We start from the raw sequence: 27510 nt of genomic DNA, 5'->3' as shown, positions 1-27510 counted from the left end.
AACTCAGGGAGAGTAGAGAGCATACCCCAGAGTTATCCCAAAAAGTAGGTGAGAAAGTTGGTATATTTATTGAACAAATTTGACATTGGTTATCCAAGGGCATTAACTATCCAGCACTTCTGAATTGCCCTAAGGATGGGCCAAGTGTGTTCCTTTGGGCCTGGAAAGACATCTTGTAGGTATAGAGTCTCCATCACTTGTAATTGGCAGTCCTCATGTAGAAGTGAATCCTGAGTGAAAATGGGGAGGCACCAGCAGTATCTGCTAGAGAGGCCCATCAAAAGGTGCAAAAGTCATAGGGCTTCCAAAATTAGCAATATTGAAAAGAGGAATAGCTATTTCTTTTCTTCCATCAACTTAATATTAATGGCTGCTCTTAGGTTAGCCCAAAAGAGTCCATGTTTGCTCTTTTCTTTGGGCCATTCCAAATAAGTCCTCTGTGCTATAAGAGATTTGAGCTTGTGATAGTTGTTAGGAATGGAGTACTGTGGAATGGGTTCCAGCAAGATGAGGATTAAGTTATCAAAAGCCTCATGAAAGAGATTGTGATGGGCAAAGTAGAGTTCATAATGGCACCACTCACTCTGGACAAAGTTGGGAGACAAAACAAAGATGGACTTGTAACTCTTCTCAATGAAGTTTATGATATTTTCAATGATGCTCTTACCAGGAACAAAATTTCTCTCATGAAGGCAAATCTGTATATCTTCTTTCTCTAGGTTTGGTAGTAATTCAGTCTTCACCCAGGCAGAATCATGCCCGCTGTATGAAATAAAAGCATGGAACTGGAGAGTTCTCTGGAGTTCTTCCAGGGGTATGTTCCTAGCCCTGCGTCGGGTCTGTGTCCACTGATACACCATCCTGATATACCAGGGCAGATCCAAGTAGATGCAGAGGAAGGTCACGGTAACAACCAACACTAGCATGGTGGCCCCAATGGTGACAGTCAGCAGAGAGGTGCTGCAGGATAACTGAGAAATGTGAAAGTCCTGTAGGAGGGTTCCCTTATAACTTTCTGGGTAGTCACACTTATAAGAATCAGGCCAGTCCTTAACCACTTCACTGGACATTTGACTTATGGTTTTGATAAATTCTCTTAAGTCACATGTACATTGGAATGGATTTTTCCCTGCTTTTATTGATGTAATGTTCTGGCAGCTCTGGATGAAATCAGTAGATGGGTGGGAAATTAAATTATAGTCAATGATTAGTACAGAAAGGCTGCTGAAGGTTCCACATCCAGGAAGGTCAGTTAAAGAATTGAAAGCAATATTTAGTTCTTGCAAAGTTTCCAGACTGGTGACATCTTTAGGGATGCTCATTATTCTGTTATTGTGAAGATCAAGTACTGTGACCCTGGGAGGTAAACATCTGAAAACCAGATCTGTAAGTAAATTTGAAGACATATTTAAGGTTAATAAGCTTTTAGTCCAAAAGCAATTTCTTTCATTTTCATCATACCTCAGAGAATTCTGGCTAATATCTAATTGTTGTAGAGATTTCATCTCCTTGGTCATATAAATGATATTTGCAAGTTCTTTTAATTGATTCATTTGTAAATTAAGGGTCTCCAGTTCAGTCAAGCTTCCACAGTTTTCAAAAACTACGTCTGTTAAAAGGTTATTGGAAAAATCCAAATATCGAAATGGGCTAATCTGGGATGGGCAAAGCATATGGACCATGTGTGTACCAGACACTGTGAAATTTCGAATGTTCATATTTGAAAAGATACTGTAGATATGACTCTGTGGAAAACTGAAAACATCACTGACAACTTGGTGTATAGACAAGGCCTTCAGTGAAGTACCAGAATAATCAAAATCTCTGAAATTAAGTTGACCATGTAGTTTCACATTTGAAATTGAGAAATACTCTATTGTTGTATGCCAAACCAATTGGAGGATTGTCATGAAAGAAGTCCAAGTTGTTTCGATGTTGTTTAACGTAAGATTTAATAATTTTGCATTATTTTGAAGTTTTGACAAAACATTTAGGAAATGATATATGTTATCATTTGACACACATTTGATATTAGACAGTTCCAAACTTACTGCATTGCTGACTGACACATCCAAAATAAAATGGAATTCCTTTCTTATAGGGAAAACAATGTGTAGACTGTCTGTGTTAAAGTCTTGAAGACTCTCACGGTCTTCATTTTCCCCATAAAGTTCTCCTAAGACCAACAAAACCTTACGGATATGCAAATGAGCAATTGGCAGCATGCTAGATTTATCTAACCGTGTAGCACTCAATCCCAGAAAATCTAGTCGAGACATGTTGCCAAACTCTTTGCAGATGGGCAGGGCATCAAATTCATTAAGTGAGAGGTCCAAGTGCTTGAGGTTTACAATAGGGTGGCAGGAAATCTTCCGCAACTTGTTGTAGGACAAATCCAAGTATTCCAATTTCTGGTTGAATTTGAAAACGCTGATATTAAGATACTGGATTCTATTATGAGAGAGTATCAAAATCCTCAGCTTTGATAGTGATGAAATGTCAGAAGTCTGAAGCTTGGATATATAGTTTTGTGATACATTTAAGACTGTTGTTCTCAAAGATAGGTCTTTGGGAATTTGGGTGAGACCTGATTTTGACCTATCAACTACAAATTCAGTGTCATCAGAGAGCTGGATTCTGATCTTGAGCATTAACATGAAGATGATGGAAAAATGGAAGATGCTAGAGTTAGTTTTAGTCATTTTGTAACAGTAGACATTCCTATGGGTAGTAGCTATTCTTCAAAGCATCGTGATACAGATACATACCCTAGAAAATAAATCCACATTAAATGATTATATTGAATCAGGCAGATTTGACATTAAAACTTTTTATTAAAAATTCATAAAATGAAGACTATGTTTGTAGGGGTTAACAATCTGAAATGAGGAAAATATAAATGTTGATAAATAAGCATTCTAGCTATAAACAAATAACCTTTAATACAGATAGTGTAGTAGGTTGAATGGTGGCCCCCCAAAGACATGTCCAAATTCTAATCCCCAGTGCTTATGAATGTGACTTAATTTGGAAAAAAGATCTTGCAGATGCAATTAAATTAAGGATCTTGAGATGAGATTATCCTGGATAATCTAGGTGGGCCCTAAATCCAATGAAAAGTGTCCTTATACTAAAAAATTCCAGTGGCACATACAGCCAGGGAAAGTTGTGTTGAGAGGAGCTCTAGAGAGTATATCACCACAAGGGACACTTTCACCTGAGGTTGTATGGCTACCCAGCTCTTTTAAGGAGTTTATTAGAAAACCCCTACAAGTGCATTAGGCAAACAAGCTTTCAGAATCAGCAAAGCATCAAATTCTTCTTCACATGTCTCCTCACACATCTCAGTGGGCACAAAAGGGCCTAAATAACTCAAGTCCCTGAAACAAACCAGGATTGCAAAAGTTCCCCAAGGAATGCAACTTATCTAGTTTTCAGAGCTTTCCTTGAACTTACCCTTTTGTAGAGCTGTCTAAGGATACATTGGTTGTCCTGATTTCTTCTAACAGAAGAGGGGATGGTACTCCCATCAGTGTTTCAAAGACTCTGAGAAACCAAAGGGATACAGGCATTAAAATGTTTGTTGAAAGTAAAGGTGGAAGAATTATATAGCATGATCAAGTGGGATTTATCCCAAGAATGCAAGGGTAGTTCAACATAAGAAAATCAATTAATGTACTACACCACACTAACAAAATGAAAGATGAAAGTATGATAATCTCAACTGATACAGAAAAGACATTTGAAAAAATCCAGCACCCTTCTTGATAAAACACTCAGAAAACTAAGACTAGAAGGAAACTTCCTTAACATGAAAAATAGCATATATAAACAACCCACTGGTAACCTCATATTTAATGGTGAAAGACTGAAAGTTTTCCCCCAAAGGTCAGCAACAAGAAGACAAGGATGCCCACTTTGACCACTGTTATTCAACATAGTACTGAAAGTTCTAGCCAGAGAATCAAGGCAAGAAAAAGAAATAAAAGATTTCCACATTAGAAAAGAAGCAAAACTTTCCCTACTTGCATATTATGTGATCCTATATATAGAATAATGCCCAAAAATCCAGAACAAAGCTACTAGACTAATAAATGAATTCAGCAAAGTGGTAGGGTACAAGAGGGACATGCAAAAATCAGTGGTATTTCCATATGCTAATAATAAACAAACTGAAAAGGAAACCAATAAAAATATTCCATTTACCATAACAACTAAAAGAATCAAATATCCAGGATTAAATATAACCAAGGCTGTACAACATTTGTTCATGGAAAAGAAAGAAGTTAAAGAAGACCTACATAACTGGAAGGACATTCCATGTTCATGGATTGGCATGAAGACTAGATATTGCTAAGATGTCAATTCTACTTAAAGCAATTTACAGATTCATTGCAATCCCAGTCAAAATCCAATAGTTTGTGAAGTGGCTGTGGCTCAATTAGTAGGGCTTCCATCTCCATATGGGAGGCCCTGGGTTCATGTCCCAGGGCCTCCTTGTGAAGGCAGGCTCGCCCGCACGCTGTGGAGCACTGCCGGGCCCACAAGTGCCATGGAGAGCCAACACAGCAAGGTGACACAACAAAAAAAAAGGGAGACAAGCAAAAACACAGAAGAGCACTCAGTGAGTGGACACAGAGAGCAGACAGCAAGAAAGCTGCAAGGCGGGGGGGGGGGGGGGGGGGGGGAATCCAACAGCTTTCTTTGCAGAAATAGAAAAGTTAATCATCATATTTGTAAGGAAGGGTAAGGGGCCCTGAATAGCTAAAACCATCTTAGAAAAGAACAAAGTTGGAGGACTCACACTTCCCACTTTTAAAAACTTGTTACAAAGTCACAGTAAACAAAACAGCACAGTACTCAAAGGACAGACATGTAGGCCAGTGAAATAAAAGTTCAGAAATAAATCCTCACATCTATGGTCAGTTGATTTTTCACTACGGTGCCAAGTCCACTTAATGGGAAAGAATAGTCTCCAATGAATGGTGCTGGGAAAACTGGATATCCATATATATAAGAATGCAAGTGTACTCATACATCATACCATATACAAAAAATTAACTCAAAATGGATCAAAAACCTAAAGATAAGAACTAAAATTATAAAATCCCTATAAGAAAATACCACTTCCAGTTATATATCCAAAAGAATTAAAAGCAGTGACTCAAACAGATATTTGCACACAGATGCTCACAGCAGCATTATTCACAATTGCCAAGAGGTAGAAGCAACCCAAGTGTCCATTAAAAGATGAATGGATGAACAAAATGTGGCATATACATACATGACATATTATTCGGTTGTAAAAAAAGAATGAAGTTCTGATACCTGCAACAACGTGGATGAACCTTGAAGAGACCATGTTGAATGAAATAAGCCAGACACAAAAGGCCAGGTATTGTATGAGCTCATTTATATAAAATAATTAGAATTTGCAAATTCATAGAGTAAGAAATTCAAATACAGGTTATCAAGAACAGAGGTGGTGGTGTGGAATTGGGTGTTAATGTTTAGCTGGTATGGAATTTCTGCTTGGGGAAATGGAAATGTTTTGGTAATGGATGGGGGTTATGGTACCACAACATTGTGAATGTAATTAACACCACTGAATTTTATTCTTGAAAATGGTTAAAATGGGAAATTTTATTTTGTATATTTAATACCAGAATAACTTTTTTAAAAAATCCAAAGAACTGTACAACACAGAGTGAACATTAATGTAAACTACGAACTATAGTTAATTACATGATTATACTATAACAAAGGTACCACACTAATATAAAATGCTAATAATAGGGAAAATGGGGGCATGGTCGTATATGGGAACTCTGTTCTCTCTGCATGATTTTTCTGTAAACCTAAAAATGTTCTAGCAACAAAAAAAATCTACACTTAAAGAGAGAAAGAAGTAAAGGTAGTATTTTTTAAAAAGACTTATTTATTTATTTATTTATTTCTCTCCCCTTCCCCCTCCCCCCCAGTTGTCTGCTCTCTCTATCCATTCACTGTGTGTTCTTCTGTGACCGCTCCCATCCATATCAGTGGCACAGGGAATCTGTGTCTCTTTTTGTTGCATCATCTTTTTATGTCAGCTCTCCGTGTGTGCGGTGCCATTCTTGGGCAGGCTGCACTTTCTTTCGCGCTGGGCAGCTCTCCTTACAGGGCACGCTCCTTGTGCTTGGGGCTCCCCTACGTGGGGGACACCCCTGCGTGGCACGGCACTCCTTGCATGCATCAGCACTGCGCGTGGGCCAGCCCCACACAGGTCAAGGAGGCCCGGAGTTTGAACCGCAGACCTCCCATGTGGTAGGCGGATGCCCTATTCATTGGGCCAAGTCTGCTTCCCAGTAATTATTTATTTATTTATTTTTATGGCATTGATTGTACTTTGCTGGAGGGTTCAGAAATTTCCCAATTCTTCTCCAGCTTTCTGAAAGAGCTTCTCACAGAGGGAATGATAGTTAAATGAGAAGCAAAATAATACCCAATTATTGTCCTGAACCAGTGCCTAATTTCTCAAATCAAAACCATCTGATAAGGGAGCAGAGGTGGCTCAAGTGACTGAGTGCCTCTCTCCCACATGGGAGGACCCAGATTCAGTTCCCCATGCCTTCTAAAAAAGATGAGCAGACACAGAAAGTGCACAACAAATGGACACAGAGAGCAGAGAAAAGAGCACAAATCTTTAGAAATAAATAAAATAAATCTTTAAAAAAAAAAAACCTTCTGATAAAAAGCTGAGTTAAAGTAAAAGTGGTCAGGACTTATTTACTAGGGCTGCCATAACAAAGTACTAGAAACTGGGTGGCTTAATACAACAGAAATTTATTGGCTCACACTTCTGGAGGCTGGAAGTCTAAAATCAAGGTGTTGACAGGGCCATGTTCCCTCAGACGTCCATAGGAGTCTGGCAGAGGCTTCCTGGCAACCCATGGTATTCTGTGGCTTGTGGCATAACTCGGACTGCCTCCATCATATGGCCGTCTTCTCATCCTGCTTCTACCTGTCTATGCCCAATTTCTTCTTCTCGGGCACCATTCATATTGAATTGGAGCCCACTGTCATTCAGTTTGGTCTCATCCTAACTAGTACCATCTTCAAAAATTCTATTTCTAAATAGGATCACATTCTCAGGACCAGAGGTTAGAACTTCAACACATCTTCTTGGAGGACTCAATTCAATTCTTAACAGAACTTAAAACCACAAGTTGAGTTTCCTACTTATTCCTCAGCCTGAATCCAAATCTGGGGATATTTTGACCTTCTGGCCAACTACAGAGTTCAAGGAGTAGAAGCAGCTGTCAGTGTAGTCAATGTTGGTATTAGAGAATGAACGGAGAGACTGAGGGGTAGAGAAAGGACCTTGTGAATGGATGTGAGTACTTGGCACAGTGAACCCAACCACAAGCAAGATGAAATTGCCTTTACTTCCCTGACCACCACCACCACAAAAGATTTAAATTTATAAAATCAAAGGTTCCTGGCCATTTAATGAAAGCACTGCTTTAAATCTAGTTTTAAAGGTAGCTAAATTACCTTATTGATCCAAATACCTTCTATTTGCCTGACCTCTATTTTGCCCTTTCAATAAGATCATTACTTTGAAGTACTCAGTTTATGTAACAATCTCTATTTCTGTAATTGGGAAATCAAAATATTGTACACACGAGGAATTCATTTTTAGGAACTTACCAGGAACTTTAAATTTTATATACCATACTTGCTAAATCAATAAAAATCACTCTCATTTCCCCTGACCAAACAAAGTAATTAATTTTTTATCTGAGTCCTAATAGACCATCCCAGAACCTCATCTATACCAGAATTTCAAAACTATTTTTACAACTAAATAAAATAATTATTTGCTAAGTTGATTAGTTAAAGGATGCTTTAATTTTGAAAGTATGCGATATCTCTAGGAGTGTTTATGTCAATTTTCATGATTATGGTAGGTTTAGCTTCACATTATATGATACAATGGGTCAATTGAGTTACATTTGTTTTGGAGACTTAGTTCAGCATAAATCAGACCTATGACTGGTCTTAATAGATAACATCCATCCATCAGTTTGGCCCATCAAGTTCGGTCCTGCAAATATTTTTTGACTCTTCTCTGCACCAGACCAACCATCTATTAACCACAGGTTGAAAGGGTCAGGACCAATTCAAGAGCGTGTCTGCTTTGTTTCCCATGTGGTTTTGCTGTTTTGTCGTACAGACCCACTCACTTTCAAATCTTTTGACCTACTTGGGTATAGCCTGGGAAACATTTTCAAAACCAACATTCCCACCTGACTTCTAGGGTCCCAGAACAGTGTCATTTGGCTGAGAAAACAGAAAAGATAGATGGTGGGAATAGCTCAGAGGAATAATTAAAGTAAACCTGTCCATAAAAGAGGAGTTGTAGGCAGTGTGCCATTGCCTCCAGGGGTAATTTGCTTACTTTTCATTTTCCTTATCATTCGCATTTCAAAGACAATATGGGGGCCGGGAATGAGGGATGATGGTGCAGAGAAGCAAGGATGTCTTAAATAAAAATCTAGCAGCTCTGTAAGAAATCCACAAGAAGACATTTGTGACCCAAATATTCTTCTCTTGACTTAAAAATATCTTTTGAAAGCAAATCATGTGTGAAATGTCATTCAGAAAGAAAAAAAGTCCTTTGTCTGACTGAGAACTAGGAGTTGATAAATAAATGCTAGTTCAAACCAAACAATAAGTATATATCAGAAATAAAACCCACTTGGAAGAATACCCAGGACTAAATCATAGAAACTTTTGAGATTTTTGCAGATGATGACTAATTATACTAATACTTTATTTTGTAGAATAATAAAAGAAGATTGTGCTTACCAAGAGATGCCACCCTTCTGAGGCCCATGGGCAGTCTGATGGAAAGCGAAGCACTTCCGTGAACATTTATTTCTCTTTTGGTAACCTTATTTGGTGTTTGGGGGAAAAGAAAGTGCTTTTATGCCATCTACTGAATTCCACTGAAATTACATTAGATAGTGAGCGTAAACCTATTTTCTCTTACTCATAGACAGGCTAGAGTTTGCCGGTTAACCGACAGACCTGCTTTAAAATAGTACCATGTTTTTGTGGTTCTGTATTTCACTACAATCAACTCACTATTGTCCACACTGACAAAGCGAAGGAGGCAGTGTTAATAATCCACAGACCACTTTTGGCTGAATCCAAAATGCTTATGGTTGTGGCCCTGGTGGTGGAGTTAAAAGTGAGGGCCTGGGCGTGTTTCAGGCACTTTGCTTTTCCTCTAGCATTTTGATTGGTTTACTCTGGAAAGTGACCGCAAGTGGAAAGAGAGAAGGCTTAAGATCAGAGTTTTGCTATAGCTCATTCATAAAAAGATAATTCATGTGCTATGGAATGGAGGCTAATCGTGTCATCTTAGCAAACTTGTTTTCAGGCAAGGCCTTGCGTTCCGATTTATTCCTATTGATATCTAATTTTCTTCAAAAAATGACTTTTTAAAAACTCAGGAAAACATGCCATCTAGAAATATCCCACTCAGATAAGGTCTAAGACAATTTCTTTAGGCTTTAAAAACTCCTAATATCTCTTACTCCGTTTTGGAGAGTTAGTTGTCAGCATGCTCAAGGAGTCCATTTGATAGTGCCACTCTTGTCTCTTAGAATAACAACAACAAGAAAATAACAGGAATGGGGGAGAGTGTGGGCCATGGTGTGAACCGTTGACCATGGGGTGCGGGGGTGCCCAGAGATGTACTTGCCAAATGCAATGGCTGTGTCATGATGATGGGAGGGAGTGTTGCTGAGGGGGGGGGAGAGGTGGGGTGGGGGAGGTAGGGTTCAATGGGACCTCATATATATATATTTTTAATGTAATATTATTACAAAGTAAATAAAATTTAAAAAAAAAAAAAAGAAAATAACAAAACAACAAATAGGGAAATAAAGCTAAGGAATGTCAGTCTGCTTCTGCACTTGCCCTCAGCCTGGCATTGAATGGTGTCTAGTCAAACTGGGCGTGAAAATGACAGAACGCTTTGCCTTCTTTCCTTTCACCATTCTCTGTTATAATGAGCTTTTCTACCACAGTGAGCAAGGCCTTGTTCCCTAAACTAAGAACTTCGGGATTCTTTTTTGACTTGTAATAGGCTTTTCTCTCTTTCTTTCTCTCTACACACTTAAATATATATGTATATATGTACATATGTGTGTGACTGTATATATAGATATATATAAGTATATATCTATATATAAACTTATATAGAGATATATAAGTATAAATCTATATATATACTGTGTATATATTTCCCTCCACCATCACCCTTCATCATAGTAAGTTTTTATAGCATTAAAGAATAAAGACAGTTCAAAGGGAGAAAGTCTAGTTGGCAAGCAAATAGAATTTTAGGAGTTAAATCCTGCTTAAATCAGTAAGTGCATACAGGTTTCACTATAACATCAAATTTTCCTGATGCAATCAGTGGATTACCAAAAAAAAAAAAATTTGTTGCTTTATTTCCTGATTATGAAAGTAATTCATGCCCATTGAAAGCATTTTAGAAAAAAATGGAAAGCAAAAGAGAGGGAAATAAAAGTCATACCTAATCCCACCAGTCAGAAGCAACCATTGTTACGCTGTTACACACTCCTCTTCAAAAGTCTGTATCTATAAGATTTTTAAAAATTGAATTTTCATAATGGTTATGTAATTTTAAATCCACTTTTGAAATGTTAAGATTATATTCAGACCACATCAGCAAATATTCTTTAAAAACATCATTGTCACTGCTGCATAGTATTCCATCTTTTGGTTGTAGCCTGACTTACTTGTGATGTGGGCTATGGGTGGAAAGCTCTGTGTCTCTTCAGAGATAACTAAGTTGTTTGACTTGTGGGTGTGGAACGGTAAGAGGCTGCAGTCCTGCCCTTAGGGACAGTGACAGCGGCTCCAGTCCCAGGAAATGTTTAACAATGCAAGGGCTATAAACTTTAAGTATTTAGGGGAAATGCAAAAACCAAGGCTTATCTAGAATGTCTGGAGTCCATGCTAAAAGCTTACCTAAGATGTGGAAGAGATATATGCTAATTGAAGCCTATTGAGAACTGAAACAAAGGGACCATTTGGCCTTTCCTCTCTGTATAAAAGACGTTTGAAAATCTTATTCGGGGCTCGGGATTCAAACTGAAAGCTCCCGAGTCCGGCCGGCCGTCAATAAACCATTTTTCCTTCTCAAAATCATTCCTGAGTCCTGGCCTCTCTATACTCAAATAATTGAACTTCTCTTAAATTCCACAACATTTTTGGCGACCCAGATGGGACTACAAATGAAAGCCAGAGACGGTAGCATTTTGCTGCCCCTTCCAAATCCCCAAGGAAGCCGGGAGGACTCGGGTGAACCCCAAATCTGGGCGCCCCTGGATTAAATTTAATCCAGAAAAGATGTGGGCTCCACCGGAATCTTCCCGACAAAAATCGAGGGCAATGGAAGGTCTGAAGAAAAAGATTCTGGGAACGAAAAAGAACTCCGAACATGGAAGAAGGTAAGACTCCCCGGGTGAGCACAGTCTGGAAGGCCCTAGCTTTAATTGCTAGGAAGGGGAGGCTGATCACCTCCCGAGAGAACCCTAGTAGCCCCAGAAGGCTGGGGGGAAGCCGTTCTCTCTAGGCTTGGGAAAAGGAGAAAAACTGGGGAAAAGCCCTGGTGTTTTGGGTTTGTCTAACTGCATGTTAGAATCTGGTACTGGTCTTATATCCACTAAAGGAGTGGAGTCTCGATTTTAATAGGAAGGGCTATTTATAGGTTCAAGTCCTAATGTCCTAGAAATTGGTCTAAATTAAGAGAAACAAAACTTGGTTACAGGAAAATGGATCGGCTTTTCTGGTGGAGCTTGGTCTGGGTGTAAAGTTTAAACAGTGGAAAAGTCTAGCTGAAATCTTTTGTTATGGTGCTAATTTGTGAATAAATTCGCTTTATACCAAATGTTAAGTGTTCTGAGGTTTGTGATAGCTGTGGGGGCAGCCATGGTGAAAATAAATACATAAACTTGTGGGTCAGATTAGTGACCTTTGTGCTTCTGTCTGTGTCAGCTCAAAGCTAGTGTTGGAGTTGTGTCCTTATGTAAAGTAGAATTACAGCTGAGCTGGAGCCCTCCCTTGCCATTGGCAAGGGAGTGAAATGATTCTGGGGCAAAAGCTGAGGAGTCTGGATGTTTGCGGAGTCTAGACGTTTGTGCATGCTCTGCTGTCTTGTCTCTGGTCTGGCCCTTTGCCGGGGCTTGGAGGCCATCTGTGTCTGCGCCACGCACCCAAGTTTGTTGGGGATGTCCCAGTCAGGGTGGCTGGGTCCCTGGGAGAGTTGCCAAATTAGAGTAAGTTCTGTCTGCCCATTTTAGCTGAAAGCTGGAAAGGGGGGAGCAGCTTGCCCCTTTCCAGTGAGTCCACCCTTCTATTCATAAGCCGCATTCCTGTTTGTTGTGCGCCTGACTGCCTGGAAGGAGGGAGAAGTGAAGAGGGTGAAAAGCAGAATCAGAATAAATGCGGTAAAGTTCCCTCCTTAGGGTGTCAAAGCCAAAATACGTTTGCATTCTGCTCAGGTTCTTAGAAGGTATTGTAGTAACCTTAAGTAAGAAAATGTGTTCTGTGAAGGTACAATTTGTCGTAAGGGTATAAATATAAAAGTTTTACAAAGCATTGTTTAAGGTATTTAAGTGGCTAATTGCAAAAAGTCATTATTTAACAAAACTGAATTAATAATAATAATAATAAAAGGCAATTTTATAACAAACTTATTCGGCAGCCAATCTCCCCTGCCAACTTGCTTCAAAAAAACTGTTTCTGGTATTACATGCTACTAAGTATTTAAAGTAAAGAAAAGTTCATTATTTTAACAAACTTGTTTAGTATTAATGGCAATTATATGTTGTAAAAAGTTTGCCTGGTAACTTAGTTTGTGAGATATATGGAGTGTGTTTTTATTGTTAAAGAAACAGAAGATGATTTTGTCCTAAGATAAAATGATTGATTATTAGAAAGAGTAGAGTGTGGGACAGAACCTGAATGAATACTAAAAGTGTAAAAAGTTTGTAGAAAGAAAATTTTTATGATTAAAATTGAGTAAGATCAATATACAAAGAAAATCTTTTATCAATAGCTTCTTGTGCTTTAACCTCATCATATCCTCAATGTTTGAAGAAGAGTCTTACCTCTTTTAAAAGAACATTTTATGTTCTAGAAATCAAATCCTGAAAAGTAGCCTTTTATTTCAAACTAACTGCAAGAGATTTATTCTTTTACTTTAAAAGAAAAATTAAAGTAATGGTTAAGTTCATTTAATATGTTATAAGTTGAATGAAAAGTATTTAAAGGTGTTATAAAATTAATAAGTTTTTAAAAATTAATAAAAACTGTAACTAAGACTTAAAATCATTTATAAATGCGTTTATATTATAAAACAGTAGAAAGACAATAACTGAGATTATAGGTGGGTGAATTTAGCCTGAAACTATTTAAGTGTAAATTCTACACTAACCTTTCCTTTGTTTATGGTTACTTCAAGCCTAACCTCACCCTTTGCCTTTGCCTATGGTTATTTCATAATTGAGAAGAGATGGAACATCACTGTCTCCTCTCCTGTTATTAGTAACCCTTTCTCTCATGAATTCAAGTGTAAACTAAATAAATTGCTGCCTGATAGAATAAGGTTAAATGGCCACTGGAGTTTTATTATCTCCAAAACCAAAAAGGGGGGTGGAGAGGGAGAAGTCTCCTGCCTTGACAGTCAGTGTTCCTAAGAGTGGCAATTCATGAGAGAAAGCAGTCTGTCTCCCTGAGGCTTCAAATAGCCTCAGTAAATATATATAAAATTAATCTTGTTGCTTATCCAAAATTCTGCTAATTTCAAAGTAAAATATAAAGTTCTAAAACAAAATGGTGCTAAGGCATTGAGAACATTTTGGTTATTACAATCCATTAAGTAAAAAAGAAAATTCTTGTGGTAGACTGCATGGTCATAGTGCAAATTAAGAAGAGTTTCAAGAGTCTTTAAAATGTTTGCAGTCACACTTGTTTTGTAAAAATTAGAAGTTTAAAGTAATTAAAGTTATGTTTTTGTCTCAAACTATTTATATCTGCCTATTTGCTCAAATTGTTAAAAATTAAATATGCAGTTATATTTATAAATATTCTTAAAGCCCAAATTGAACTAAGCAGGATGAAAAAGTCATAGAAATCTGATTATGGAAACAATTGAGAAAGGGCCTCCTCTTTGCAAGAGCTTTTAAGGCAAGACTAGGTGTGGCAGATTAAACCTATCTACTAGGCTAGGGAATTAAAAATCAGTTTGCCTAGTAATTTCCCAGTTTAAACCTTTGTCAGCCATAAATTGCAAAAAAAAAAAACAACAACAACAAAGATTAGGTTAATTTTCACATAAGAAAAATGTTGATGTAACCCGGCGGCCTGCTGCCTCAGTCTCCCACTCCCGGGTTAGACAGCAGTAGAAGAGACCAGTTTTAGGCCAGTCCTATGGGCAGTGGAAGGATGCCCAAGAAGGAGCTAACTAAGTCGGTGCCATTTCAGCACTAAATTCTATTCCTTATTTGAAAAAGGAGAGAGCAGGTAAAAACTAAAATAGTTGGAATGTGATAGAAGAAGCAGTTAAATCAAACTTTTGCGTGGGAAAGTTAAATCTCAGATAAGCTGTAACTTCTGAAGTATCCAATCTATGGAAAAACAAGAAGAGCTTGCATGCTAGGCTTAGAAGTATATATAAATTGTGTCATTTTTCTTTGTTCGTGGCACCAGCCATATCTGGCTCTGCACCCCTTCTTGCAAGATTGAAAATAAATTATTTTCTTCTCCACAATCTAGTGAGCCTTAATTTCTTCCAGAAAATTTCTTTCCAACAAAATAAAGGTAATTAGTGGCTCTATTAACAAATTTCAGTAAGTAAAGGAAAGTCCATAAAAACTATGGAGAAATCTTTCCTGAGTTATGATTTTTAAAAAATTAAGTAATTGTGTAATGTGTTTTAAAACCTAGTAGTCAGTATGCATGTGTTTTAAAACCTGGTAGTCAGTATGCTTTTAATTTAATAATTTTCATAACTTAAAAAAGTTTTTAGCTTCCTGTAAAGGAAAAAGAGAACATTCCTTGCATAAACTATTATGGTTTCAATTTTATTTAACTTGAGTGTAATCTCCCATAGTTAATTTATAAACTAAATTAACATTATATGTACAAAATCTTTACAGTAATGAAAATTGTAAGTTCACATTGGTGAAATTAGGCTAAAAAAAAAGATTGTAGATATGCTCTCTTAAATAAAGAGTAAATTTCTTTCATTAGTAATTGTAATTTAGTAAGTTTATTTAAACATGAGGTAGCTAGTCAATGTGGTTATAATCAATTATAAAGAGTTTGTAAAACATCTTCCAAACTGAAAATGTTTAAATAGTTCTAGTTGTAAAAGTCATTGTTAACTAAAGAAACTTAGATTGGTATTGGTAGCAAAAATAACTTCATGATAATAAACCTGTCTGAAAGCCACTGCAAAATACACATTTAAGTAAACGGTAATAAAAAGTTGTCTTGATTCTATTAGAAATATTGTTTTCATTCTAACAATGAAAAATAATATTTTTCCTCTATTACTAAAGTAAAGTACCTACTGTTATCTTCATAGTAAAATTGTGTAAGTAAATAGTCATTTAATATATGTATTGCGTTGTTGTTTAAAATATATATAAAACAAAAAATAAACTTTAACATTGTCAAACTCTTGTGCATTCGAACCAGGCCTTGTATACATTACAGGTGGCCTCTCCATGTGAGTTATTGGCTAGGCTAGTCACTGACCCCTCAATTAAAAATATGTGCTATATCAGTCTCTGGTTCTGCTCCTGAAGTCGATGGAAACTATATTGCAGTTTCAAGCTCCTGCAGCAGCCAATAATGACTCGGTACAGCCAAGTGTACAATGGATATCGCCTCCAGACTGGCACTGTTCCATGGTGCCAGAGAGCACTATGCACCAGGCTAGTAAAATACTAAAAAATCTCTCTAAGATAAAAGATGCTGCAACTTGCTCACTGCATTGAAGAACATGCTAAGTAGAGCCATGATACCAGGATACTGTAAGTAAAACTTAAACACAATTAGCATTATGGCCTGCTCTCATGGAGAGATAACATGTAAAGTATTACAAACCTTTAAACTCAAAACTAATAATTGCAACTCTGAATCCTTATGCATTAAGTAATACATTAGTTAATATTAAGTGCTGTACTTTTATCCTGTACTAAATATATGCCTAATAATTATAATGTTATCTTTTCTATTTTAGATCAAGTGCAAAAGTATATTAGACATGTTAAATTCCTGGTAAAATCATTTTCTAAACAGTTAATAACATGTCTATAGAATAAGGTGGCAGTCTCAGCCAGTCTCAGTCAACTTCTATATTCTGCTGTACTCTGCTGTGTAGCAAAAGTAAAGCTTGCTTGCTGATAGTGAGTCACCTATTGAACAAGTCAAAATTGCTAGAAATTGTACAATGAAAACCAAAGTGTAAAAATCTTTATTCTGTAGTTCTGATCACTCCCACAAGTGAAAACTAAGAGTATTTCCAAATTAGTGTTCTAATCCTGAGTAAAGCCAGTTGCCCAAGGAGTGCCAGTTCACCAGGAGCATCTGACAGAGCGAATGAGTGTCAATCATTGAACAGCTTGGAATGTGTCTTCAGACAAAGCTAAGTGTCTGTTGCAATTTCTCTCTAAAGATAGATAACTTAAAAAAGAATATATATGCTGTTCCCACCAGCTTTTAAGAAATGCCATCTTTATAAGCACCTAACCTTGTCTACCTCTGTAATCCAATGTGTCCTCTTTTAAAAACAGGTATTCCAAATTTTTAATTAAGTTTGTTTCTTTCAGAGTAAACATCTTATTAACCATATAAAAACTTCATCCAACTTCGTACAGAATGCCAGATCCATCTTCCTCCAGTTAGAATAAATTAAAGAGTTTTACACCTTATTAGGCAATGACTACAGCCCATGGCCAGCAGGAAGCAGTTACAAAAAAGAAATCGTCTCCCTTCAGCACCCCTTTTAAATTAAAGGTGTAAACTCTTTAAGAGTAAAATAAAAGTAATAGATGAATCTGAAACCTGACTGGAAATCCACGTGAGTGCCAGTGGCAGCAGAATAACTGCAGGAGGCCCCTGCCCAAGATTCTGCTGTCCAGAATGAAAAGTTCTGAACTTCTAAAAACAGTCCTAGATGCTGTACTAAAGACTGATAAATAATCAATCAAGACAACAAACAGCCATCCACCTCATAGCTCCAACAATAATTATGCCAAAGCTTAGCAAGTAAACTTTGGCAAAAGGGGGGAATGATGTGGGCTATGGGTGGAAAGCTCTGTGTCTCTTCAGAGATAACTAAGTTGTTTGACTTGTGGGTGTGGAACGGTAAGAGGCTGCAGTCCTGCCCTTAGGGACAGTGACAGCGGCTCCAGTCCCAGGAAATGTTTAACAATGCAAGGGCTATAAACTTTAAGTATTTAGGGGAAATGCAAAAACCAAGGCTTATCTGGAATGTCTGGAGTCCATGCTAAAAGCTTACCTAAGATGTGGAAGAGATATATGCTAATTGAATGAAGCCTATTGAGAACTGAAACAAAGGGACCATTTGGCCTTTCCTCTCTGTATAAAAGACGTTTGAAAATCTTGTTCGGGGCTCGGGATTCAAACTGAAAGCTCCCGAGTCCGGCCGGCCGTCAATAAACCATTTTTCCTTCTCAAAATCATTCCTGAGTCCTGGCCTCTCTATACTCAAATAATTGAACTTCTCTTAAATTCCACAACACTTGGACTGTCTCCTTTTCTTTGGAAAGCAGTTTGCAGGGCTTTGAGTTATAAACGTTGACTAAGCTTGAGCCTTTCTTATTTGCAAGTCCTCCCATTAGCAAATATGGAGAAGAGAGTTCACCTTCTGCCCCCTGGATTGCCCACTCCACAGTTGCTCCTCAGGATTGGGTGCTCCTCTGTGGACCACTCTTCCGTCTGAACAACCTGGAGCTTTTCAGCAAAGTCCCCAAAAAAGATGTCCTTCTTCATCAGAACCACCAGGCAGGGGCAGGTAGGTTAGGCCATATTTCCCTTTACTTCCCCTTCCCTTTATTCTTCATAAAAACACTGCACAAGGCTACCAGGTATGTCACACCCTATTGAAGGGTTGAAAGGACAGAAAGGAACTACATTGCAGAAGGGGAGAGTTGAAAGCAGTAAGCACCCTTCAGTCCTGAACCTTGCTGCCTTGCCTTCAGGAAGAAGTGCTTCCTTCTTCCAAACTCTGTCACCCAGCTCTCACTCCACCTTCCTGGAAATCCATCAAAATTGTTCTACCTTAGGAACCATCTGTCCTCTGGCTGGCAACACATCTCCTGACTAGGAAAGAGGTTTTGCAAGCCAACCATCTGTGGGCTGAATTTGGCCTGCAGACATGTTTCATTTACTCCACACAGTGGAGATTTAAATTTGAATGTCTTTAAAACAATGTTATTCATACTACAGGTTGCAATCCAATACAGGGGTCACAGAATCATTCCATGAGTGAGTTAAGACCAGAATTTTGTTGAATAGGATAGAATAGGAGAAATGTGTGGTGACCTTTTGAGGTTCTTTTATGAATCCCGAAAAGACAACTAGTCCCTTCCCGTGGGTGTGAGACCCTTTGATCTGGGTTACCTCAGTGAGGCGTGACTCAGGTTGAGTCTCTGCCCTCTTGCTGGGTCTGATAAAAACGGAGACACAGAGAGGGAGACACGTAGGATAAGGGAGCTGCCATATTATATTGATCCTGCCATGTGAGAAAGAGGACTCCAGGAAAACAGAAGCCCCGAGAGGCTCAAGGAGCCGAGGCCCAGGGAGAGATGAGCCATATGCCTGATAACTCACAGCTGAACTCAGGAAGAAATTGGGGCAGACCAGGCTGAGAGAGGAGGCCCTGAATGAGACAAGCCCAATGCCTGGTTGTTCACGCTGAGCAACAGAAGACGGTAGATTCTGGACGGGAAGGCAGAGACCTCAGCAGAGCTGGGTGGTCATCTTGCTTCACCATGTGGCCACACAACAGGATCACCAGGAGCTGACTTTGGTGAGGAAGCACCTCTGAAGGTGCCTTGATTTGGACTCTTCAGAGCCTTGAAACTGTAAGCTTTTACCCCAAATAAATCTCCTTTATAAAAGCCAACCTATTTCTGGTGCTTTGCATTGGGAGCCCTCTGGCAAACTAAAACATGTACTATAAATCAATTTCTGATTTATATGCCCCTTCCTTTTCTCTGATCCGTAATTGGGGATGAGGGTGTTCTTTGACTGAGCTTTTAGTTCTTGGTTCCGACAGGGATTGTGAGTTCAGGTCTAGAGAGTAAAGCCCAGAAAAGTGTCCGACAGCAGGGCAGTCATTTACGCACTTTCCTCTCCAAGTCCTCTGTGTTCCTTCATCCATCCCCATTGCTCTGAGTTGCCCACTTGCCTCTTTTTGTTACTCTACTGATTGCCCAGTGGATAACCATTGAACATACACACACTGGCAAGTGCGCACACACACCTAGACAAGGAAAAACTTTAATTCTCAGGGTGTGGTTTCTTAATCAATAAGGAAGAAAATACATGCCCTGACCACAGCGTCCTAATTTGCGTAGCACCTCCCACAATGGGGTCACTGGCGTGATGATGTGCAGAGCAGTCGGTGTCTTTCCTTATGTCCCTTCCACTCTCCCCCCACCCACCCAATGCCACAATTCCCCGAACCGAACCGATCCCAGCATTTCAAAGTGTGCCTCATAAAGCTTGTGGGCATGAGAAATGGCATTGCTGGCACATTTACCACTTAATGAATTCCTCCTTGACAAATCAGTTTTCCAAACCAAAATTTTGAAATCACCACCAGTATGTCAGGACCCAAGGAATCTTAGGCTGAGGCCAGTCTCATCCCCTGGTATCTGCCTGAGGCAAGTTTCACTCTTTCAGTTGCACAGAATGTCAACAAACACCTGTAGACATTAGCTTTGACTTTTTTGCTATCATTTTAGGATTATGTCAGGGGAAAGAAACACCTGTTACCACCTCCAGGGTAGGGAGTCTCGTGGCATGGAGAGTTGCAAGAGCATAACAATACCTGCCACCAGGAACAGCAGTCCTGGGACTCAGCCCACCTGCACCATGGCTTGCAGGTGTTGGGGTCATCAACGAAAGCATGACTCACACAGGCCCTGGAAGGAACAATGTTTTCTCACGTGAAAAAGAGGCAACATGAGGCCCGCTTCACTAGTGGGTGTCGGTCCCCCATGGCGAGTGGGTTCTGATCCACCACCAGTGTAGGGAGATGGTCTATCTGTACCTATCTTGTGCCATAGTGAAAGGATTCCCCTCCCTTCCCACCAGGAATAGGTAAAGCAGTGGGGGTGGGCCAGGTGCCATAAAACTTACCCACTTAGCCTGGGAATGTTTACCTGTGCTCACCGCAAAAGGGAAGGAATGCATGGGCAGACCATTATCTGATGGGGATGTGTTTTGCCCCAAGACACTCCCTGGATGGCACTAAGCCCACATTTAGCTCCTGTCCTAGGAACCAGGCTAACACATCTGGTCCTGAGCAGAGGGCTTCTCTGCAGGCCACGTGGAAAGGCAGCAGGCTGCACTGGGACCATCCTCTAGCACAGTCCACCTCCTGGCTTTCCCTAATAGACAGAGACATGACGTTAACTAAAAATCTTGGTATGCTCGCCGTCCTTTTAGGTCTGTGAGCTGCATGTCCGTGGCACTTCTGTGCACCATCTATTTTACTTATTTTTTTTTAATTTTTAGGCAACATTAGAAGAGGGCAACTAATGATTCAGGGTCTTCCTGGCCCCCCTCCAATAAGAAATTCTTCGCGGAGGTTCCTGAGGAAGGCTTTGGTCTGGGATGACAGATAAGCATAAGAGCATGGCCCAGGGGGCCCTGTGACCTTGACTGCCACTCCCTTCAGAGACTGCAGTGCGAGCTGGGTACCAGCCTGCCTGGGGAGGACAGCTTTCCCCCGCGAGGCCTCCAGGTGAAGCCAGTGCTCAGGCCTGAAAAATCATGCATAGGATTTTTTTAAAAAGCAATTTATTGAAATATATTCACAAACCATACAATACATCCAAAGTATACTTTCAACGGCTTTTGGTATAATCACAGAGTTGTGCACTCATCACTGCAGTCAAAATTACAGCATTTTCATTATGCCAAAAAGAAGCCCCCACACACACCCCTTAGCAGTCACCTCTCAATTCCACTATCCTTCCCCTGCCATACATAGCCAGTAAACTAATTCCATCTCTATAGATTTATTTATATTTACATATTGTATAGATGGAGTCAAACAATATGTAGTACCTTGTGTCTGGTTTCTTTCAATTTGTATAATTCTTTTTCTATTTTTCTTTTTTCCTTAGGATTTTAATCAGGAGCCAGACTCTTCAACTCCACGACTTGATTTATTTAAGACCTGAGCAAGAAACATAGCTTACCCCATTCTGGACACAAATGGATTAGACTTTCAGGGTCTGTGTCAAAAGCCAAGTAATTAATCTAAGGCCACAGTACCAGGAATTTGATAATAATCACTCCAAGCAGGATGATCAGGCCTCACTGGAGACTATAACACAACCAGAAGTCCCAACTCTTGCCGAGCTGGAAAATGCTGCCTCATCTTTTTTTAAGAAATATCAATGTTATAAGTTACTCCATTAACACAAGATAATAACTATAATAACAACAAATCTGCTTTGGTCTGCAGTTACCCTCCCTGCTTATTTTTGTTCATTCTTCAATCTTGAGGGATTTGGGACTATGTCCACTCTGACTGCTTCGGGCTAAGAAGGGACATAGATATTATGGGGCAGAGAAAAGGAATTATTTTTCTTACAGTTGAAGATATTCTTTGTTTTTCAGGACAAATATGGGAACATTCTCTCGTGAATTATAACACATGTATAATACTAATACAGGGCATTAATTATCGAATGGGTTGGGAGAAAAATACACCAAATGTAAAATATGGGCTATGGTTAGTAGTAAAAATATTTTGACAATGACCTTTCATAGTTTGTAACAAATGTTTCACAACAATGCAAGGTGTTGGTGGGGGGGTGGTGGATAGGAGCTCTGTGTTATGATACACAGGTTTGTTTTGTAAGTTCACAACTTTTACTATGAACTTATTGTTTATGTAATGTTCATGTATGAAGGATATGCTTCAATAAAATTTTATGTTTTTAAAAAGAGACTCTTTGTTTTGGGGATGGGGATGGTCCATCATCATAACTTTGTTAGTTGTCCAGGACAAGCACAAAGAACTGGAAATGAGGAGTTGGCTGCAACTCTGCTGGATTCCAAGGCTCAACTGGCATATGAACAATCCAAAGATCTGTCTCTGAGAAATATATTTAACAGGTAAATTGAAAATTATATGTTAAATAAAAGGAGTAGAAGAATCATGATTAGGGGAATTATAAATGAGTATAATTACGTTATATTGGGGAGATAGATTTTCATATATTCCCAGATAGGGCCTGCTAAGGGGGTATTGATTTCATGAGGCTGTGTGGCTTGCCTATGAAGTCCAGACATCCCTAGAGCCCTCAGGAGCACTTTTGTTTGAGATTTTGTTTACTGTGGCAGTTTGTGAAGTCTGACTGAGACCTGCATAAGTGTAACCTCTAGAATGACCTCCCGACTGACTTTGAAATCTCTTCCCATAAAAACTCTGTTTTATTTACTAGTTCCCACTTTTGGTCAAGGTCTTTCTCCAAATGCATGGCTGATTAATGCTTGGCAATAACCCCTTGATGCCGGGGGGTGCTCATCCCTGGGAGTCATGTCCCGTGTTGGGGGAAAGTAGTGAGTTTATTTGCAGAACGTGGCTTAGAGAGAGGCCCCATGTGAATAACAAGGAGGATTTCAGAACTCTTAAGAGCTCATTATAAGCAGGCTTAGTTTCTTTATTACAGGAATAAGGTTCAAAAGTGCAAGTGTTAAGATCGAGGGCTTGGCTTATTGGCCTATTTTCTTTTATGAGGCAAGGCTTATATATTCCAGAGGTTTATGTCATTTTATTTGAGAAAGGAGCAGGACTTCTCCAGGATGGAAGCTTAATATTTTGTTAGTACCTTTGTCTATCCAGAAAACAGACCTGGGCAGCAAGGATACTTTTATATCCCATGGAAGTATGCTTCAGATGCATTTCCCCTCCATGTACCCACCCCCTTGATCAATCCTTTTTTAACTGACCTGAGGCATCCATTCAGGGACAGTAAGCTGACCTGAAAGTCCTCCAGAGCTGAGGCAGTGCTACAACAGTCAGGGTACACACAGAAGTACAATTTCAGGGGGTACCTATGTTTCCCTGGAAACAAAGAGCTTACAGTGTTAGGGCCCCATACAGGACACATATTTATCAGGCAGTCAGGTTAACAGGACCCAGCATGGTCTCCCATTGTGGGAGCCTCTGCCAAGGGTTCTGTTTGAAGCTGAATGGACCCCAGAAAATTGTGTTCTTTTTTTTTTTTTTTTTTAAAGATTTATTTATTTATTTAATTCCCCCCCCCCCCCCTCCCCTGGTTGTCTGTTCTTGGTGTCTATTTGCTGCGTCTTGTTTCTTTGTCCGCTTCTGTTGTCATCAGCGGCACGGGAAGTGTGGGTGGCGCCATTCCTGGGCAGGCTGCTCTTTCTTTTCACGCTGGGCTTTCCTCACGGGCGCACTCCTTGCGCGTGGGGCTGGCTCCCCCACGCGGGGGACACCCTTGCATGGCACGGCACTCCTTGCGTGTATCAGCACTGCGCATGGCCAGCTCCACACGGGTCAAGGAGGCCCGGGGTTTGAACCGCGGACCTCCCATGTGGTAGACGGACGCCCTAACCACTGGGCCAAAGTCCGTTTCCGAAAATTGTGTTCTTAAAGTCAGTCTATTCCTGTGGGTGTAAACCTATTGTAGGTGGAACCTTTTGATTAGGTTATCTCAGTGGAGGGTCTTTTGATGAGGTTACTTTGGTAAGGCATGACCCAGGGTGGGTCTTAATCCTCTTACTGAAGCCCAGTTATAAGAGAATGAAACTCAGAGGAAGAGAGAGAGAAAGCCACAGAGACAGAAAGCCACAGCAGCCAGAAGCTGAAAGCAACAAAACCCTGAAGAGAAGGGAGAGACCAGGTGACATGTGCCTTGCCATGTGACAAAGGAATCCAAGGATCACTGGCAACCAGTTTTCAGGGAGAAAGGATCACCTGATGAAACCTTGATGTGGACATTTTCACAGCCTCAGAACTGTAAGCTAGTAAGCTAATAAATTCCTATTGTAAAAGCCAGCTGAGTTCTGACATCTTACCTTCGGCAGCTTTAGCAAACAGGTTCTGTTTAAATTTAGTTCAGTCCTTGGTTCAGAGGGACTGCCTGAAGCAGTCAGCTGCAAAATAATCTTATTTGCCCCTATGTCAATTCCTTTGTCCCACGAGTGTGAACGACATCTGGAGGTGTTCTGAGTGGAAAGTGTAGTTGCTGAGGACATCTCGGCCGTCTTGTAGTCAGCTGTGTCAGCTGTGACTGGAGAACAGCACTCGGTCTCACCCAAAATGTTTCACAGCAGTTTGGAAAGGCAGCATGGGGGGCTTCTCTTCAGGAGGAAGGAAACATTTTTAGGAATAGTTTTGAGAAGCAAAGATCATCAATGTGCCTCCCATGCCTGTTTGTTGTTGTTGTTATCAACAAACACACGGTGTAGGTGGGAAGTGCTCTCTTCCACAGCTTTGCTGCACTGAAACTCCAGGCTTTTCCCTGGATATGTGTGATCCAGGCCTCCTATCAGCCGCTTTAAGCCTGTCCTTTAATTGTCCATCACACGCTCAATCACCCCTGTGGCTTCAGCTTGAGCAACAAATCTAAGGCCATTATCAGATGTAACGTGTTCAGGAAATAACTGAACAGGAAACAAATGTGGTCTTGCAGAGCCTGGACAGTGTGGTCCAAGTCCAAGGAACAGGAAGGAATGCCAGGCCAAACCCACAGAAAGTGTCAGCTGCGGCCAGGATCCAAGGAAATCCTCTTGTTTATGCAATGAGCGGTCAATGAGAAATGACTTTGCCGTTGGGTGGGAAGTCTATCTCTGGGCAGTATTTTTAGCCCTGGCCAGGGTCTGGCAGGCAGAACAGTTTTTCCATGTGTTCCAGTCTCTTCTGATGACTGCCAGTCCCGACATGCAGTTACAGTCAGGGATGTGTCTGAGCTCCCATGGGCTGTCCAGGAGGTGATCCCAAACACATCCGATTTTTTGAGATGGAAGATATCCCCTCATCAGATGGGACTTTGGGATGAGCATCCATGTGGGTAACAAAAAGCTTATTAGGAGCTCCTCTGGACCCTCAGGGCCTCCCCGCTGCTCACTCCCTGCAGTGGCGCCTCCTGGCTGGATGTGCTGTAGCCTCCAGCCCAGGGCAGCCGGGCAGCATGCCCCTCGCCAGCCTCCTCTCCCATCTGCCAACCTCTGGCTGTGAGCTGGGCTGGGCTGGGCCGCCCTGTCGCGTCAGCTTCCAAGTCACCGAGGAGCTCCACCGTCACCCTTCAACTTGCACCACAAACAGGAAATACAGGGTGTGTAAAATAAAAATGGAAAGACACTCTGTATGACAATGGAGTATATTTGAAGACCCAACCAGTATATAATACTGATGCAACTATTCATGTGAGAGATCCAGAAAATGTCAAAGGTCGGTTCCAGAATCTCAGCTTTTGCCAGGACAAAGGTTCCAAATAAAGATCCAGAGGAGCAAGGGAACATTTGGTAGTCCTATACACGTTTGATGGCATCCATCTGATGACTTGTCTTTCAAGAAAGGAGAGAAATGAAAGTTCTGGTGGAGCAAAATCTCTTTCAACAGAGAAAGAAGGCTTCACCCCCAGCAATTACATAGCCAAAGTCAACATCTTAGAGACAGAAGATCTTTTCAGATGGTTTTTTAAGAATATAACAGGGAAAGACACTGAAAGGACAGCTTCTGGCTCCAGGAAACTGCTGGAGCTTTTCTTAAGAGAACATAAAAATTAAAAGGAAGCTTCTTTCTGTCTGTCAAAGATTTTGACCTTCTACATGGTGATGTTATGAAACACTACAAAATTAGGAATCTAGACAATGGTGGCTACTACATCTCTCCATGACTCACTTTTCCCTGTATCAATTACATAATTAAGAATTACCAAAAGCAGTCAAATGGCTTGTGTAGAAGACTGGGGATGGTATGTATTAGTCCAAAGCCACAGAAACCATTGGACAAAGATGATTGGGATATCCCATGAGAGTTGATTAAGTTGGTTAAGAGGCTGGGTGTTGGCTGGTTTGGAGAAGTCTGGATGGGTTACTGAAATAATAATATCAAAGTGAAAACCCTGAAGTCTGTGCAAGCATTACTATGAGGCAAATCTCATGAAGACCCTTCAGCATGACAAGATGGTGAGGTGCTATGCTGTGGTCACCAAAGAGGAACCCATTCCATCATAACCAAGTATAGGTCAAAGGCAGTTTACCAGATTTCTTGAAGAACTAGAAAGGTGGCAAAGTCCTGCTTCCAACATTAATTGACTTTTCTGTGCAGATTGCAGAAGGGATAGCATACATCAAGAGAGGGAACTACATTCATGGGACCTAGAAGTGGTGAATGTCCTTGTGGCAGAGTTGCTAATGGGCAAAATTGAGGATTTTGGCCTTGCTTATGTGATTAAAGATAATCTATACACAGCAAGGGAAGGTGCTAAATTCACTATTAACTGGACAGCCCCAGAGCAATCCATTTTGAATGTTCACTATTAATTCTGATGGGTAGTCCTTTGGAATTCTCCTGTATGAAATGGTCACCTACAGGAAAAACCCCTACCCAAGAAAAACAAATGTAGATATGAAGACCACCCTGCCTCAGGGCTACAGGATGCCCCACATGGAGAACTGCCCAGATAAGCCCTATAACAAAATGAAGATGTGCTGGAAGAAAAAGGCAAAAAGAGAGGCCAATGTTCGATTATTTCCAGAGCAGGTTGGATGACTTCTACACAGTATCAGAAGGGCAGTATCAGCAACGGCCTTAGAGCACAGGGACACTCTGTTTGGGCATGGATAGCCACCTCATTTAAAAGGAAAAAATAACAAACACTGGTCATACTGACATTTCATGTGTGGGGGGCATCTGTCATGCCTGGTTCCAGAAAGTCGAGGCTGAGGTACTCAGGAAGTTACCCTCTACAGGAAAAACTGTTTCTTTTCTGCTAGATTGTTTTTGACCACTGGCTTGCAGCTAAGATAGCTGGTCATCTTGCTCTGCTAGACCAATATCTGAATAATCTTCTGAGGAAAAATCCCTGTCCTCTCCCAAATGTATGCACCGTGGGTCGCAAACAGCCCAAATCAGGTGGGGCTCTTGTGACGTAAGTGGAAGGACTCAGCTCC

The 27510-nt window shown here is 40.2% G+C and overlaps 1 protein-coding gene and 1 pseudogene across 1 annotated transcript in view; one reads left to right on the top strand and one right to left on the bottom strand.

Annotated features, from left to right (window-relative positions):
• Positions 1 to 335: 335 nt before the first annotated feature.
• Positions 336 to 27510, bottom strand: part of TLR6 (toll like receptor 6) — a 70400-nt gene continuing 43225 nt past the window's right edge. The window contains 1 exon segment of the mRNA NM_001281307.1: positions 336 to 1408. Within this exon segment, the coding sequence (NP_001268236.1) occupies positions 336 to 1408 (1073 nt within the window).
• Positions 25891 to 27152, top strand: LOC101432691 (tyrosine-protein kinase Lyn pseudogene; annotated as a pseudogene).

This window comes from Dasypus novemcinctus, chromosome 1, assembly GCF_030445035.2.
Source record: "Dasypus novemcinctus isolate mDasNov1 chromosome 1, mDasNov1.1.hap2, whole genome shotgun sequence".
NCBI lineage: Eukaryota > Metazoa > Chordata > Mammalia > Cingulata > Dasypodidae > Dasypus > Dasypus novemcinctus.
This window is presented reverse-complemented; position numbering and strand designations above follow the sequence as displayed.